Source organism: Atractosteus spatula (assembly GCF_055471065.1).
Source record: "Atractosteus spatula isolate fAtrSpa1 chromosome 24 unlocalized genomic scaffold, fAtrSpa1.hap1 SUPER_24_unloc_1, whole genome shotgun sequence".
In the NCBI taxonomy this organism is placed as follows: Eukaryota; Metazoa; Chordata; class Actinopteri; order Semionotiformes; family Lepisosteidae; genus Atractosteus; species Atractosteus spatula.
Window position 1 is genome coordinate 930,550 of NW_028296641.1, and position 17,505 is coordinate 948,054.

Below are 17,505 nucleotides of genomic sequence, written 5' to 3' on the forward strand. Positions count from 1 at the left end.
CTGGCTGCTGCTCCAATCAGAGGGCGCAGGCTAAGAGACCAGCAGTGACACTGGTGTTGTCATTTTGCCTAAAGAAGGCAAGTTGTGGCTGCCTGGCAACTGACGCTGCTCATTGAGGACTTGCTATGAATGAATCAGCACAGCCTCTTGCTGCACAGGCTGCGCTCACTGGCTGGAAACCGACAGGAGCTGCTCTGAGTCTTCAGTCCTTACAGAGCCTCCTGGGGGTTGTGTAATAGAGATACTCTGTTTGTGCTAATTATAGCTCCTGCTGGAGGAATGGGGGGGACGACGCCCCTAGAGTGTTGCTAGAGAAAACAGTGCGCGTGGAAGCACACATATTAGACACCAGAGCCCATTTAGATCAATCGGTATTGATCAGTCTATCTGTCTATCTGCCTGTCCATAGCTCTGCCTTTACATTTCATCAGCAGTGCCTGAAGGACTGATGAAAAGGATTGTGGGACACAGTCTTTTACAAGCTCTGTCATGGCGGGCCTGTCCCACTGGGGTCTGTCCAGAGACTGGGAGACTCCCATCCCTCCTCCTGCTCTCAACGAGCACACAGAAGTCACTCTTCACTTCCCTCCTCATCTTCCTCCCTTGAGAGGCACGTGGTGGAGGCAGACGGGAAGTTTCACTCACCGCACAGACATTGTGCTCTCTGCTGCCCCGGGGAAAAGACCGACAGAGCCCCCAGAGGACAGGGGGAGCTGAGAGTGGAGAGCTGGGGTGGGGCTGCCTGTCTGCTCCCATGTGGAGGCCGGCAGGTGACACTGGTCGGCCACACAGAGTAATGAGGTGACAAGTACTTGTGTTTATCTACACCCACACTGAACTGTCACCCAGCCTTGACCCTTGACCTTCCACCTTGATCTACACCCACACCGAGCTCTAACCCAGCCTTGACCCCTAACCTTTCACCTTGATCTCCCCCCTACACAAAACTCTAACCCAGCCTTGACCCTTTAACCTTAATCCTAACTCTAGCCACCAGCATGTCAAAGCTAGAGAGTAAACCTGTTTGAAGCCCTGAAGTCCTGCCCCGCCCGCCTGTCCTGTCCACCTGCGTTACCCCGGTGACCAGAGCTCAAGGAGTTATCTGCAGCTGCTGTCTCAGTGATTGTACTTACTCTTCGCTGCTCTGCTCTCACTTGAGTGGGATGCTTTTTCTGTTGACGCCCCACCTCCCTCCACCGTGTGGAATATCATGATTCCAACTTCACCAGAGGAAGGGAGTACAGAGGACCTGACTCCAACACAGCAAGCCCAGGGCAAGGGCTGGGCATGCTGGGAGACAGAGACTCAGAAGCATTGTGGGTGAAAGCCTACAAAATTGCCTGGAGCATCCAGCACCTCTCTCTCTCTTCCGCTGCCTCCACTGAGCCGCTGCCCACTCCTGTGCACCTGTTCCGAACCTGCCTGGCGTCCTCTCACCTCTCCGTGCTCTTGGCTGCCCACAGTGTGCATCACCGCACAGCAGCTCACAGCTCGCAGCACGCAGAGCCACACCTGGGCAGATCCAATAGCCAGCCCTGGTCTCAGCCTGCAGGGCCCTTCCTGGTACCTGCTTCCAAGGAAGCAGCATTTCAGGCAAACCAGCCTGGAAGATCAGGACCCTCATCTTCAGGTGAGTTCGCACTGAGCCCCTCTGCCTGTGGTCTGGCCACATCAGCCAGGGAGACGCAGACCCAGGGTGAGTGGGGTACAGTGGGGGTGCGGCGTGAGTGGGGTACAGTGGGAGTGCCGTGTGAGTGGGGTACAGTGGGGGTGCGGCGTGAGTGGGGTACAGTTAGAGCGCGCCGTGAGTGGGGTACAGTGGGAGTGCAGCGTGAGTGGGGTACAGTGAGAGCACAGTGTGAGTGGGGTACAGTGGGGGTGCGGCGTGAGTGGGGTACAGTGGGAGTGCCGTGTGAGTGGGGTACAGTGGGGGTGCGGCGTGAGTGGGGTACAGTTAGAGCGCGCCGTGAGTGGGGTACAGTGGGAGTGCAGTGTGAGTGGGGTACAGTGGGAGTGCCGTGTGAGTGGGGTACAGTGAGAGCACAGTGTGAGTGGGGTACAGTGGGGGTGCGGCGTGAGTGGGGTACAGTAGGAGTGCGGCGTGAGTGGGGTACAGTGGGGGTGCGGCGTGAGTGGGGTACAGTGGGAGTGCGGCGTGAGTGGGGTACAGTAGGAGTGCCGCGTGAGTGGGGTACACAAGAAGCAGCAGGCTGAAGACAGACCTGAAGTTTGTCCTGAAAGCAGGATAAAGCACATGGAGAACAGTCCTGCGAGACTGGCCCGGAGAGGAGAGTGCTAACCCCACCCAGAAGAGAGCTCAGCCAGCGATGAATGTGGGGGGCTCCCTGTGACGGAGCGCGGTCCCAGGCTGGGGATCCTCCACACTGCACCCCCTCTCCAGTGGGTTGCTGCTCTGGGCTCCTCTGCAGCTCGTCGCTGCCGCTGCATACGCAGGGTTGCCATGGCAACGTGAGGTAGGTGTGTGACATCACACAGCTATGAGAGGCATCTTCCCTGCCTCATTATCGCCTGCTCTGTGCTCAGCAGCGCGGCTCAGCCCTGTCCTCTCCTCTCGCGCCCCTAACCAGCTCGTCATGGTGCTCTCTGGGATGACAGCTTGTTGACTCCTGAGCTAAATTTAAACTGACACTCCAGCTCATTCCCTGTGTGTAGAAACTCTGGGCACAGTGGTGGAGAGAAAGAGCAGGTCTCTGGCAGACTCCGTTAGCAGCCCCCCTGGCTGAAGGTTCGATATGGTGGCAGCATGATAGGGCACAAAAGGGAGCAGACACAACCCCATGCAAACACACCTCTATATCTCGCAGACTGGCATTGTGTGCTTCGCAGGGCCTGATGCATACTGCTCCCCAGAGTTAAGGCTGCACTGGGGGTTCCCCCACAAACCCCTCTGTCCCTTCTGCATACTCGCCCTCCGAAACTGGAAGCCCTACCCCACCGTGACCTCAGAGCAGAGCTGCGGGGGTCCCACAGGCGGGGGGTGTCCCCTTGCCAGCGCTCAGGTGGGAGGCGGCCCCCAGACTGGACCGGCCTGCTCTCCCCGCTGCTGGGAGGAGTGCCATGAGGCTCCAGGGTTCGAGGCCCAGCCCCGGCTTCACTGCACCTTGAGCAGACGCGCAGGCGCTGGAGCTGCTGGCCTCCTCTGCAGAATTTTTCATCGGCTCTAAAAATAGAGCCAGTGTGAAAGCAGGCAAGAAAAGAAGAGGGCAGGTACAAGGCTAGCAGCGCTGACAGCTTCACAAACAGCCTTTAAGAATCAGAGAGGCGCGGGGGCGTCTGTGCCGAGCGTCCAGAGACATCAGCCGAAGCTTAAAGACACAGGCGGGTTTCACAGGCCACCGGCCGGCCAGCCGCGCTCGCTGGACCGGACACCGGCGCGGCGGAGACGCACTGTGCAGCTGACCGCGGCCCTGGCGCTGACCAGGACTGCCGCCAAGGGGCGATCGGTTGTGTGCCAGCGCTGGGACAGGGTGCGGGCTCCCAGGCGGGACGCTGAGGAAGAGGAGGAAGGAGGGGCTGGCTGTCCGTCTCTGCCAGAGAGCAGCGTCACCACTCTCGCTCTCCAGCACAGGCGTGGGTGGGTTGCTAGGCAACAGATGAGCTCGTTTCTTTCAAGAAGCTGGAGTCCTTGGTCCTGTTGTGCACACAGCAGACGGCTGGAAATAGATTCCTCTGCTGGCAGAGGACAAGCCCCCAGCTCCTGCGACAGGGCTCTTCGTCTTCACACTCTTCATCAAACTGACCCTGGCCCAGCACCTGAACTCTCGCAGTTCACAGAGCATCAGGCCCACCTGCATCTCAGTCCCTTAACTGGTTAGAAAGAAATGAACCACTTATTCAAAATAAAAAACACTTTACTGGGCTTTACTGCACTGTACTGTGCTTTTACCCTGATCTCACTGGGCTTTACTGCACTGTACTGTGCTTTTACCCTGATCTCACTGGGCTTTACTGCACTGTACTGTGCTTTTACCCTGATCTCACTGGGCTTTACTGCACTGTACTGTGCTTTTACCCTGATCTCACTGGGCTTTGCTGCATTGTACTGTGCTTTTACCCTGATCTCACTGGGCTCTACTGCTCTGTACTGTGCTTTTACCCTAATCTCACTGGGCTCTACTGCTCTGTACTGTGCTTTTACCCTGATCTCGCTGGGCTCTACTGCACTGTGTCTTTACCCTGATCTCACTGGTACTTTTGCTCTGCTTTGCTTATGACACCTTTTCTAAATTTAGTAGCATTCCTGAAGTACAAATTTGAAATAAAAATGAAAATCTCCAGACTTTAAAAATTTGTGGAAATATTCATGTTTGCTGTTTCTTGCATTGTTATTTGCAGTTATAAAGGATTTGTAAGTTTTTTAATAATAATAAATCATCTGTAAAACCTACTTTGCAATGTCTGTCCTGGGCTGATCAATCACGTCGATCAGCCCTGTGCTCTGAGCTGTCTCGCAGGTCCGTTGCACACAACACGAAACCGACGTGTCACCGTCCTTCAGGTCCACAGAGACGGGATGCACACAGCTGGACACACACACACACGGGGTCGGCGGGTCGTTCTGTGGGGAGGATCAAAGCAAACTACCGTGCAGCTCAGAAACGCGAGCAGGCTGGAGAAGAGCCGCTTTCAGGGCTACAAGTGGCCTGTTTTCAGCAGACTCTTAGCCTTTGTCTCCGCGGGCAGGCCATGCCACTCTGTCTCTGCCTCAGCACTCATTCCTCCCTCATTCTGAATGCCCACACAGCAGGGCCAGAATAATGGCTTCGTTAGTGCGCTCGCATCATGAAAGGAAATTAAGCATCTTATTGAATAGGACCCATTGAGGCTGCTGGGAAGGGAGGCAAACAACATTTCTTTTCTGAATGGAAACAAGGTAAAATTGGTGCTGCTCTCAACTGCAGAGGGGGTGTGATCAATGAGAAGAGGGAGAAGGAGAGGGAGGGGGGGCTGTTTTTGCCAGTAGCCTCCTCCACAACGGCACAGGTAGGATAAAGGAAGCACAGACAAACTCGGGAAGATCAGGCTCGCGGCTGCCTAGAGGGACACTGCTCATGTTGTAGGAGAGGAGAGGAAGGATGAGTTTTCAGAAATAACTATTTTTAACCTGGTTGCACTTGTTACATGATATGCATCTGCACTTCACTTGTGAGTCTTCTAGATGTTTCTGCACGCCCAGCTAGAATATGTCATTTGCGTCGCGTCCCAGCCTGTGTTCTAAAGCAAAAACTCAGTCTCCTTCCAGTAGTGCTCTAGAGCGAGCCCATTCGCTCACTGCAGACCCCAGTGCTCCTGGACTGGGACAGGTCTGTCCACACAGCCGTCAGAGCAGGAACAGTGGCAGAGCGGACTGCCTCCTGTCTCCAGCCCACTGCTGCACAGCTCTGACTCCTGCTCGTTAGAGGGACAATATTAACAACGAGGGGGACAGTGTCCCTTGGGATTCCAGCACTACGTCCTGTCCCACACTCAGCAGACGAGCCCCTCTGCCAGGGTGTGTGTGGGGGGTTGAGCTCGTTTGTGTGTGTCCCTGCGCGATTCCGCACACAGCCAGAGTTCTGCTGGACACAGCAAGTGACTGCGATGGGGGTGTTGTGTCTGGACACCCGTGTGGCTCCCCAAACAAGCGAAGCTGGGGTGAGCCGAGCCTCCGCGGACAGCCGGACAGGAAGAGGTGGAGAAGGAAAAGAGGGGCAGAATCCAGCTGTTGAAACTGTCGGCCCTAGTGATCACACTCCCACTGCACAGCTGTCCGATCCAGTCCAGCTTTTACAAGAAGCCATGCCTGGTGTTAGTGCAGGTGCACAGACACCCAGGTGCTGTTCTTTAGTGCTCTCCTGGCGCTGAGCCTGCAGCTCATTTCACAGCAGGGAGGTCCAGAGCTTCTCTGGTTTCTCGGGCTGCAGCTCCTGGTCCCAGACCCCCAGGCAGGTGAGAAGGACAGCCCAAAATAACAGCACAACTGCACCTCGCTCATGTCCCCAAACCACTGCAAACCTCCGGTGTAGACACAGTGTGGTACCTGGCCCACTCTGGGAGGTAATTCCCGTGGAAGGGGTGAAAACGTGAGCGCTTTCCGCTCCCGTTCGAGTCGCCACGTTTCTAAACCCCGAGGTCGCATTCCCGCGTTTCGGGCACGTCATCTGCGCCGGGGCTTCTGGGAAATGTAGTAAATAATACATGTACTAAAAAATAGATTCACGATAAGAAAATAGCAATATTATTAAGAGAATTTAAACTCTAGTGGGAAAATGAAAAGCACGTCAGATTAATTCCAAAAGTGCGAGGATAAAAGAACCGATGTTTCAAAGATGTTTAGGTGCCCTGCTGCGCCTTTCCTGGCGCGACACTGTTGCGTCTTGAAGAGGCAGGAACGTGCTTGGCGCGGGTCAGGAGCGGGAGGAGTCGCCTGTCTCGCGCTTCACCGAGAAACCACGCCTGCAGGTTTTATCATTCTGGCAACAAATGTGATTACTTGCACCTGTAGCACTACGTAGAGGCGGCATAGTCCTGCTGACGCCACGTTGGCTCTGCTGCCTGAGATCCAGATGTTGGCCTCTGTCTCGGGGTCCCTCACCGGCCCGCCCGGGCTGTACGATACTGGCAACAGCAGAGGAAAGCGCAGCTGGCCGGCTCTCTGGGCCGGGTAATATCGCTGCCTTTGTATTTTTGTATGACTGTGCAACGTCACGAACACTTACCGAAGTTCAGTCCCACTCAGTAACGAGCCCTCGGAGTCTGAGACAGAACTACACATGAACTCTCCGCTGAACAAAAATAAATCACACCGACGCCAAAAATGGACCGAATTTCAACTTTGTGAGCGTGTTCCTGAGTGTGGGGGGTACGTGCCATTCTCCCTTTAAAAGCCATTAATAGAAACTGCTCTATACATAGTGTCACTCTCCGATGGACAGGTATGAGCCCGTGTGTGTAATCGTGCCCGGAGCTGGGGCGCTATAATTACAGCCGTCGCGACGTCATCGGCTTTGTTGTTCACCTTTCTGGGCTTCCCGGCACGAGCACAACCGCCCGAGAGCCGAGCGCGTTCACCACTGGGGGGGCAGGGGGGTACAGGCGGCGTCGTGACGCCCCACCACCGCCATTCTCCGAAACAACAGAAGCCCGCCTGTCAGCCAGGGCCGAGTGGGGCTCCTACCGCTGAGGACAGGATACTGCCCATGTATCCTCAAGAGCTCTGTGTGTGTGTGTGTGTGTGTGTGTGTGTGTCAGATTTACGTGACCTTGATATTTACACGCATTCGTGCAGCACAGCCCCTGACGCCAAACACGAGAATTGCTGTTTCTAAAGCTCCTTCTCTAGCTGAGATATCCAGTTTCCACGCAGCCGAACAAACCCGTTTCTTATTTCACCCCAAGCAAGCGAGACCCCTTCCGCAGGGTCTCTGCCTTCAAGGCCGCGAGCCGCTGTTCCCGCAGCACGCGGCCCCTCTTGGTGCAAGGACCCGCTCGCGCCGGGTTTATTTTTATCCCGAAGCGAAGCGCGAGATTTCTCCCCCAAAACCGGTCCGCCCGGCTCCAACCACACGGTACGGGCTCGGGACCTGGGCTGGTCCAAACTTAATGAGCTGGGTCTTAGACTGAAGATCAATTCATTACGCGCTCATTACGAAGGAAGCTGTTTTTCTGGGGGGGATCATCCGGCCTCTTCCACTGCTCGGGCCTCAAGCGCTCGATTAGTCCTTAATGAATGCACTCGCAGTGACGCAGAATATCAATTAAGCAATTAAGAATCAAGCGATTTAAGGGAGAAAATGGGCCGGAACCGGCGTGATGCTGACTTGGGTACAAGTATTTGGGCCTCAATCCAAACGAGAGCTGCAGCTTAATTACTGCGCAGAGAAGAAAGAACAACAACATGTTCTCACGCGATGTTACTTTTGATATTGTTGCTCATTTTGTTTCTAGATTTGACAGAAATTGGTGACTGTTTTGCGATTTGTTTGCTATAGAGAACAGCAGTCAGAACTCGGAGTTCACAGGTGCCGCCTGCTGCCTGGTGAGCGTGGGGTCATGCAGGTGGGGCCGCACTTCAGGTGTGGATGAGCCGAGTCCCCACCTGTACGTAAGGCACTTTGAGATCCTTTGAGATAAAAGGCGCTATATGTATTTACGGATTCCCATTTCTCGAGAACAGGTCACCCAGATCTTTCTCTTTTTCACAACACGCGGCGGACTTGTTTCAGAAACTCTCCAGGAGTTGTGAGCGGGTGATTACTGGAGAACACGGCTTCAGGAGCTCAGTCGCCTGGGCTCAACTGGGCGATGTCCTGCTGGACAGAGCCTGGCGCGTCCACGCCATGAAGTGTCGGTGTGAGGTGTAGCAGTCCGCTGCTTTCAGAGCAGATTGACGGTTTGGCTTTTATTTTGCTTTGCTCTGAAAGATAATGGCGTTTGTCTTGCAGGACGACCCTCCTTCTCGATCGCCAGTTGCTGGCTTATTCCGGACTGGTCACCAATATTTACTCGACTAACGACTCGCCTTATCTCCCGTCCGCACGCCCGGCGGAGCGCTGCTCTCCCGGCCTCTTTATATAACGTGCGATTGCGATTTGACTGAAGTCTGGGAGACGTGACCGCGAAGTGAGATTAATTGTCCTACCCCCGTTCCCAGTTCAGTGCACTTGTACATAAAACTGTCTGCACCGTCGTCCGAGTGTGTTTTCTTGTGTGTGGAAGGGAGGACCAGACCTGACTGTTAATACGAGTCGTGCATAGAAACCCGAGGCAGTTGCGCAGTGAGACGCCACCTCAAAGTTACGTTTCACCCAAATCTTTTCCCCTTATAAGGAATGATACGTGGTTATGTAACCAATACAACGCAATTATTTTTTTCTTCCTCGCAGAAGAATGAAACTCTCCTCCGCCATCTCTGCCTTGTCTGGTTCCCGGCGTCGCTTTCCGACTCTCGCGGTTTTCAGCAGAACCCCCCCGGCTCGGCTGCAGCCGAACCCCGCCGCCATTCACAAAACTCGGGCTGTCCTGCAACTGCACCGCACGTGTGATGGGCATCCCGGGAGCGCACAACCCCCCCTCCCCCCCGCTATCGGTGTTCAGTGACCCCAAACTGAGAGCGCGCTGGAAAGAGCCCGGACGGACACACCAGCACTCCGCTCAGCCGGGGGCTCGGCTTGGACCGGCTCGGCTCGGCTCTGCAGCAAAGTCCTCAGGCGTGCGCGTCAAATCCGAAAGACCGAGGAGGCACTAAGAGCGCCTTCCTCTTCACCTGCGGGCTCGACGCGGCCCCGGGTCCGAGTGTGACAAACCGAGCCCGAGCGCGGAGTCCCGCCCCTCTCCGATTTTGTCCTAATCGGGCTGTCTGCGTCGCCGGAGCTCCTTGTCCCGACCGCGTCATCGGCAGGAGTGGGTGACGTGGGCTCGGAGTCAGAGAGGGGGGGCAGCAGCGCCTCACGGCTCCGGACTGGTTCTTGTGTGCAAACGAACCCCCCCCCCCCCCCCCCATCATCCCCCCTTGTGACGTCGGTGATGCCAGCGGGCCCCCACTCGTGCACCCAGCCTATATAAGGGGGCTGCGCGCGGAGTACCTCCACCAGATACACCGGCCACGGCATCTGGACTCGCGAGGCGCACCGACACGGGGATCCGCGCGGGCAGACTGGGGAGCCTGGAGCTACACGGAGCGCGAGAGGAGAACGACAGAACTTTGTCCTTCGCTTCCCAGAACCGGACCGCCGAGGCAGCGCGAACCCCGCCCTCTGCCGAGCCGCCACCGCCGCCACCGTCTCCGGCAAGATGTACAGGTCCACCAAGGGGGCGTCCAAGGCGCGGAGGGACCAGATCAACGCCGAAATCCGGAATCTAAAGGAGCTGCTGCCCATCTCCGAAGCGGACAAAGCTCGGCTCTCCTACCTTCACATCATGTCCCTGGCGTGCATGTACACCAGGAAATCGGTGTTCTTCTCGCAGGGTAAGCACAAGAGCACCCACGAAGCCCAGAGCAGCAGGATGTGTGTGGGGTCTAAGCACGCGTCGGGGAGCGGAGAGGATGTCTCGGGCTCTCGCGTCCATCAGGCAGCCCGAGGAAGAGGAAGGTCTACCGACCTGTCTGTGTCTGACCACTGCTTGAATCGCGCGGTCTGAACGAGCTGCTCGCTTGGGCTTCCGGGGATCAACAGGTGGACAGTCCGACTGGCGCCCAGGCTCCCCCCGGCGCGCCTCGCCGAGAGCGCGGTGTCGGTGTCGGTTCTGTTCGGCCGGACCTCCCCGTGCGCGTGTGCGCTGCGGCGAGACAGCAGGCGCGCGGGTCGCTGTCCGCGGTGCTGGAGGCGCGTGTCGCCGGCCGGCCAGCAGGCGCGCGGTCGCTGTCCGCGGTGCTGGAGCTGGAGGCGCGTGCCCCCGGTTAACAAAGCGCTTCTGCTGTTTTCTCTCGCAGGTACCGGCGCCCAGGAGGAGAGCGGGGCGTTCCTGTCCTTCCAGGAGCTGTCCGAGTTCGTCCAGGCGCTCTCCGGCTTCCTGCTGGTGATGACCAGCGAAGGCAAGCTGCTCTACCTGTCGGAGAACGTCACGGAGCACCTGGGCCACTCCATGGTACGGAGCCGCTCTCCCGGCGGACGGGCGGGGATGCGCTTCGCTGCTGAACGAGCGCGGTTCAGTGAGTTAATTCAGGTCCCCTCCAGCGCTCCCTCTATTTACGATTAATAATAGCTTAATCGGGCATCAGCTGCCACTAAAGTTGTGTCGCCCCCTCTTCGTTTTAAACAAGTATAACATTTTAATTAGCGCCTCTTCCCACTCGCTCAGATCCGCGCGCGGGTGACTCACTCGCGATGAATAAGCCACTTAGCGAGTCAGAGGAGCGAGCTGACTGGGAGCCGCTACCTACCAGCGGGCTGATATTAGGGGCGATGAGTCACTAATTATTGCCGTTTAATCAGCAACTCATTAGAAGATGTCGCGGGTGTTCTGGTCCGGGGGCCGGTGACTCACGTGCCCCCCCGCTGCGGACTGACGCTCGTCTCGCTCTCCCCAGGTGGACCTCGTGGCGCAAGGCGACAGCGTGTATGACATCATCGACCCCACCGACCACTTCGTCATGCGCAGCAACCTGCTCCCGAGCCCTGCCGCCGCCGCGGGTGAGAACCGCTCCGTGCCCCCGGGGCTCCGGGAGGGGAGGAAGGGCTGTGCGTGCTGAGCAGAGGGGTGCAGCTGGGCTCATGAGGAGTTTAGGGGTCATGAGGAGTTTAGGGGTCATGAGGAGTTATGGGGTCATGAGGAGTTTGTGTGTTGCAAGGAGTTTGTGTGTTGCAAGGAGTCTGGGGGCGCGTGAGGAGTTTGGGGGCACATGAGGAGTTTGGGGGTCATGAGGAGTTTGGGGGTCATGAGGAGTTTAGGGGTCATGAGGAGTTATGGGGTCATGAGGAGTTTGTGTGTTGCAAGGAGTTTAGGGGTCATGAGGAGTTTGGGGGTCATGAGGAGTTTGTGTGTTGCAAGGAGTCTGGGGGCGCGTGAGGAGTCTGGGGGCGCGTGAGGAGTCTGGGGGTCTGACGTCCCCCCTCTCGCCCACAGACCGCCTGTTCCGGTGCCGCTTCAACACGTCCAAGTCGGTCCGGCGGCAGAGTGCCGGGAACAAGCTGGTCCTGATCCGGGGCCGGTTCCTCCAGCCGCCCGCGGGCTCCTACTGGTCCTCGAACCCGGTCTTCATCGCCTTCTGCTGCCCGCTGGAGCCGCGGCCGCGCCCCTCTGAGGACTCTTTCTTCCTCGCCTGCTTCGAGAGCCGGCACAGCCGCGACATGGCCTTCCAGGACAGCTCGGACAGGTGAGCCCCCGAGCCCGAGCCGGCCCTGCCCCGCGCCGCCGGAGAGAGACCCGCCCGCCGGCGCTCACGCCCGCTCCTCTCGTCCGCAGCCTCTCCGTCTACCTGGGCTACGACAAAGCCGCCCTCCTGTCCCGGTCCTGGTACAGCCTGGTGCACCCGCAGGACCTGTCCCACGCCTCTGCACAGCACTGCCGCCTGCGTAAGTACTCCTGCCCCTCCTGCTGCTCCCACTCCTGCCCCTCCTGCTGCTCCCACTCCTGCCCCTCCTGCTGCCCCTGCCCCTCCTGCTGCTCCCACTCCTGCCCCTGCCCCTCCTGCTGCTCCCACTCCTGCCCCTGCCCCTCCTGCTACTCCCACTCCTGCCCCTCCTGCCCCTCCTGCTGCTCCCACTCCTGCCCCTGCCCCTCCTGCTGCTCCCACTCCTGCTCCCACTCCTGCCCCTGCCCCTCCTGCTGCTCCCACCCCTGCCCCCCGGCACCCCCGCTCACGCTGCTCTCTGCTTCCCCTCCGCAGTCAGTGAGGCCGGCGATGGCAAGGTGGAGCTGGTCGTCCGGCTGCAGGCGCGGGACTCCTCCTGGGTCTGGATCTACGCGCTGCTCCAGCTGGAGGCCCGGGAGAATCCCATCAGCTGCCACAACTACGTCATCAGGTGAGCCGCCACTCCGCCCCCCGCCGCCGCGGCCAGACCGCGCTCTCTCTGTCCCTCTCTTTCTCTCTGTCCCTCTCTCCCTCCCTCCCTCTCGCACTCACCCGTGTGCTCCTCTCCTGTCTCCCCACAGTGACGCGGAGGCCTGGAGCCTCAGACAGCAGCTGGCGTCCGAGGAGAGCCAGCTGGCCTTCGTGCTGCGCGCGACCGCCTCCTACCAGGAGAGCCTGCTGCAGTCGCCGGGCCAGCTGTCCAGCCCGGACCAGGTCTTCACGCCCAGCAGCGGCGGCCTGTCTGTCCAGTCCTTCGACTTCGGCTCCGTCTGCCCCGCGGACAGCGGCCAGGAGCTCTCCGAGGAGGCGGGGGCCGGCGGCTCCCAGGGCGCGGCGGCTCTGGGGCCGGACGAGCCCATGCAGCTGGGCGGGACGCGGTCCAGCATCTCCTCGGCCGAGGAGGAGCCCGCGGCCCCCGGCCAGCAGCCCCCCGGCGACGCCCTGGACTTCCTTGCCCGCAACTGCGCGTTCCTCCCCTTCCAGGCCGACCCCCTGCTGCCCGGCCCGCCGCCCAAGGAGTTTGTCTGCACCCCCCCCTACACCCCGCAGCAGGGCGGCTGCAGCTTCCTGTTCGGGGCCCCCGACCAGACCTTCCCGCCCTCCGAGACCACGGCCTCCGAGCTCTTCTTCCCGCTGGACAGCTGCAGCAGCACCGCCTACGAGAAGCTGCCCCCGACGCCCGACAGCCCCGGCGACGGCGACTGCACGGTGATGACCGTGCCCGAGGTCAGGGGGCCCCTGTACATCGACGTGCCCATGGTGCCCGAGGGCCTGCTGACCCCCGAGGCCTCGCCCATCAAGCAGCCCTTCTCCTTCTTCAGCTACTCGGAGAAGGAGAGGGCGGAGATCAGCCTGCTGGCGGAGCAGATCAGCACTCTGGCCGAGGGCCTGAGCTCGGCCCTGTACCCCGACCCCCTCTTCGGCGCCAAGCATGCCCACGTTGCCCGCAGCTCCTCCCTGCCGGCTGGGGTGCCTCCCGTCCCGCCCCAGCCCGGCCTCCTGGTGGACTTTTCCCAACTCAAGCCATGGAAGAGCATCGACTTTTCCCTCCTGGCAGAGGACGCCTCCCTGTTCGAAGAGAACGTCTTCGAGAGCATCCTCAAGGACTTCCCCTCCTCCTCCTCGCCCCCCTCTCCCAGTGTCCCGTCCCTGGCCGCCGCTCCGCCCCTCCCTCCCGCCAAGGTGGGTGGCCAGGTGACGGCGAGGCGCCCCGCCCCCCAGTTCGGGGGGACGGCTGGGGGCGCTGGTAGTAGTCCACTCAGCCTGGACGCAGCGGATCCACGCGTCGAAGCGGCGCACCCTAGTAGCGTGGCAGGGGTGGCGGCCGGGGGGGTGCCCTTGGCGGCGCCCCTCTCGCCCCCCTCCACCGACCTGTCTCCGGAAGAGCAGTCCTTCCTGGAAGAGCTAGCCTCGTATGAACCAGTGTTTGAGGCGAGTGCCTCGAGCTGCCCCTGTGATGGGTTCCACGATGAGTTGTATCAACTCCGGAATCACATGCAAGACAACTTCCACGAAGGTGAGTCTGCTCCCCGAGCCAGAGTCTTGCCAGCGCTGTCGGTGTTGGTCAGTGTCTCTGCTCGCCGTGTGGCCAGTGTCAGTGGTCAGTGGCCAGTGTCGGTGGTCAGTGTCTCTGCTCGCCGTGTGGCCAGTGTCGGTGGTCAGTGGCCAGTGTCAGTGGTCAGTGTCTCTGCTCGCCGTGTGGCCAGTGTCAGTGGTCAGTGTCTCTGCTTGCCGTGTGGCCAGTGTCGGTGGTCAGTGTCTCTGCTCGCCGTGTGGCCAGTGTCGGTGGTCAGTGTCTCTGCTTGCCGTGTGGCCAGTGTCGGTGGTCAGTGGCCAGTGTCGGTGGTCAGTGTCTCTGCTTGCCGTGTGGCCAGTGGCCAGTGTCTGCTCTCTGTGTGTCTTGCAGGACTCCCAGTAATAACTTCTCCTCTGTCTTGTCTTGTCTTGCAGATGGGAGTGGAAGGGATCCTCCGTTCTAAAATAAGTCTGTGACTTACTTCATTAAGTATGGCATATTGTCATATTTTGTGGAGCTTCTTTTACCAAATGTGAAGAATATTTAACATGAGGAAAATATTCACTGAAGTTTTTAGCTCTCAGCTACTGATGGGACCAAGGTTGTCTTCTCTATTTTTTTCCCACAAAGGTGCATAATATGTACTCTGGGTGAGATGCCGGTTTGAGTGCATAATAATAATGGAAGCTTCAGTTTTGTACAGAGAGAAAGCATATTCACTGAGATTGTAAGCACTGTATTAAGAGCATACTGGATAGAATAGCAACATGCTGTAGCTATTTGGGAGACAAAGAGGACATTGTAAGCGGACTTACATATGTATCTGTATTCACTCGTAGTGAGTAATCTGTATGTAACTTATCGAGAAAAATGTTTTTTTACAAAAAGCTTTTCCTTGCTGTTGGTACAATAGAAACAAGCTTGCTCGCTTGCTCAATGCATACACGGGAGAACAAAAAAACAACAACGACCCAATTTGACCTCAGTGTTGAATAGGAGCCGCTGCATTGACTAGCTTGCAGATTCACACCAGTTCAGGGGCAGGAGTCAAGGGTCCTGCTTCTGAGTTATCGGAGTGAGAAGCATTGCAGCACACAAGTCCTCCCTCCAGCCACAGGTGTCCTGCCACACCACGCCCACAGACCTAGAGCTTCCCTGCCTGAAATAACACTGGGGTCCTCTCAAGGAGGAGAGCGCCATCTGCTGCTGTCATATCAGAACTGCAATATTGAAAACTTGAAAAAAAAACCAACTGCTTGGTTGAGCTTCTTCAGCGCTGATGGGATATTCGCTTGTGGCTGCAATGTTTCTGGCTTTTAAGACCTTGTGTATTGTGTTGTATAAAAAAATGTAAAAAAAAAAACAGAGAGAGGCAGTAGCTGCGCCACAGTAGAGCTGTTTTATATGTGGTGCACAGACTGCCCTCCAGACGAATAATGGCAGAGTTGTGTGTCTGCCAGATGCACAACGAGCACACTGATTGTATTCCGATGGGATGGAGTGCACCGAGCCGCGGGCGGGCAGCTGGCCAGCGGGAGGGTGGCATCAATATTTGAAACGCCGTGGTGACCCCCCTGCCAGCCGCCCGGGTCCTGGTGCGGTGGACTTCGCTCAGTAGTGCCCTGCGGGTTGCTTAGCTGGGATGCCTGGCATGGCTGGGGCCGTGCCAGCGCAGTGAGAGAACCCCCAGTCTTTCCTGGGGTTCAGTATCGGGACGCAGGTTGAGGAAACAAAGGTAAAAGAACTCTTGTTCTGGGTACTGTTACACTAAACTCCAACGACACGGAGAGAATGTGTCTGTTCCTCCGTGTCGTCACGTTAACGTAGAGTTGTCTACGGTCAAGTATAAGGATTGATTCCTGTATAAGTTCTAGCTATTTAATTGCTAAGTTTAAGAAAAATGTTCTATGTATATACATATTTATAGATATGTATATGCTGTACAGTGATTCACAGAATGTGAAAGGAGTAAAATTTGTATATTTATATAAATACAGTATGTACAGAAAGAAAACCTTTTTTTATAAAACATTTAAGAAAATGGACATTGTGAAACAGTTGTGTTGCTGATAAGTGTATTTTGTTGTTAAACAAATGCATTTATATTAAAGTGCACTTAAAAGCTGATGATACCTGCAGAGTGTTTGTCTTTATTTTGTATGTATACAGAACACATTCATGGCATCAGACACGGTACACTACCACTCTGGTGCTGATCTTCTTGTACATCGCTGGAGGCTACAGCAAACCCGGTGTCAGTCAGTGCAGGCCAGCTAGAAGCACAGCTCAGGCTGACCCAACACACACATTGCAGGCAGAACTATGCCTACGACAGTATTGTGTCCTGCTGAGCACCCTAACTCTCCACAGCTGAGCACCTAAACTCTCCACTGAACACCTTGATGCTCCCGAGCTGAGCTCTTTAACTCTCCACAGCTGAGCTCCTTAACTTTCCAGAGCTGAGGCTGAAACTGGAGTTACAGACAGAAAATCACAATCTCTCTGGTCCTGCTCAGGCTCCGGAGACTGTCAGAAACATGCCTGATGAGAAAGGGTGACAGCATGAGAGGGCAGCACTGGACGATACAAGAGAGCGCCTTTAGGAATGAAATGGAGGCACTTCTACACACAAAGAGGGGCAGGTATTCTACTGCTACCACTGTACCAAAAATAAGCATTTTTCATGCTTTTTGTGTTTTTTTAACAGATGTGCAAACACACAAACTGTTGAGCCCTGGTATCTGAAATACAAACCAGCAATAGGCACACAACCATCACTCCCTTAGACCCCCCTGACATGGTCGTTGCAGTGGAGATGAATTCTATAGAATTCTATATATAGCTTTCCTGCACGGAGACTGAGTTCTAGTGCTCCTCTATTAGAGATGACAAGAAAGACAGCCACTTATCAATCCATTGCCTCCCTCCACCCTCTTCTCTGTGCACTAATTGATTGGATTGTCTTGCAGAGACTCTGAAAGCCCCCCTCCAGCCTCCTCTGCTCTGCTGCACTGAAGGATAGACGGAAGAACAGAGCTAGCCCACTCCCAGCCACTGACAGCACTGAGCAGGCAGGTTCTGGCCAGAACCGGGCCGCAGTCACGTCCTTCAATCGACACACTGCAGGTAGGAGCAACCCTTGCTAATTGTAAACTGAATATCTCATCTGGGTGTTTGTTTTAAGAAACCTGGGTACCGGGTTTGACAAAATAACTGGGCCATTTGCTCTTGACCTCCCCCCACTACTCTTTGTGTAAAACAGTGCCCCTTATTTCAGTCCTAAATGCCCCTCTTAGTCTCCAGGTGCGCTGTGGGGTCCAGGAAAGCAAGAGAGAGACAGAGAGACAGGTGGGAGGTTTCCCAGTCCAAGGTGCTGCGGCCAGGTTTCGGGGAGCAGGAAAGCTCTGGAACCCATCTTCCTCCAAGGCTTGCTGCGAATGACACAGCTCAGCTGGAGCTTGGGAAAAAAGGAGAG

General features: G+C 56.9%; 1 protein-coding gene across 1 annotated transcript; it reads left to right on the plus strand.

Annotated features, from left to right (window-relative positions):
• The first annotated feature begins 9,792 nt into the window (after positions 1-9,792).
• Positions 9,793-16,162, plus strand: npas4a (neuronal PAS domain protein 4a). The gene is made up of 8 exons (XM_088909049.1): positions 9,793-9,967; positions 10,433-10,587; positions 11,030-11,132; positions 11,566-11,815; positions 11,905-12,014; positions 12,329-12,464; positions 12,595-14,030; positions 14,465-16,162. Exons 1-8 carry the CDS (start codon positions 9,793-9,795, stop codon positions 14,491-14,493), a joined length of 2,394 nt encoding a protein of 797 aa, XP_088765175.1. The 3' UTR covers positions 14,494-16,162.
• Positions 16,163-17,505: the final 1,343 nt, after the last annotated feature.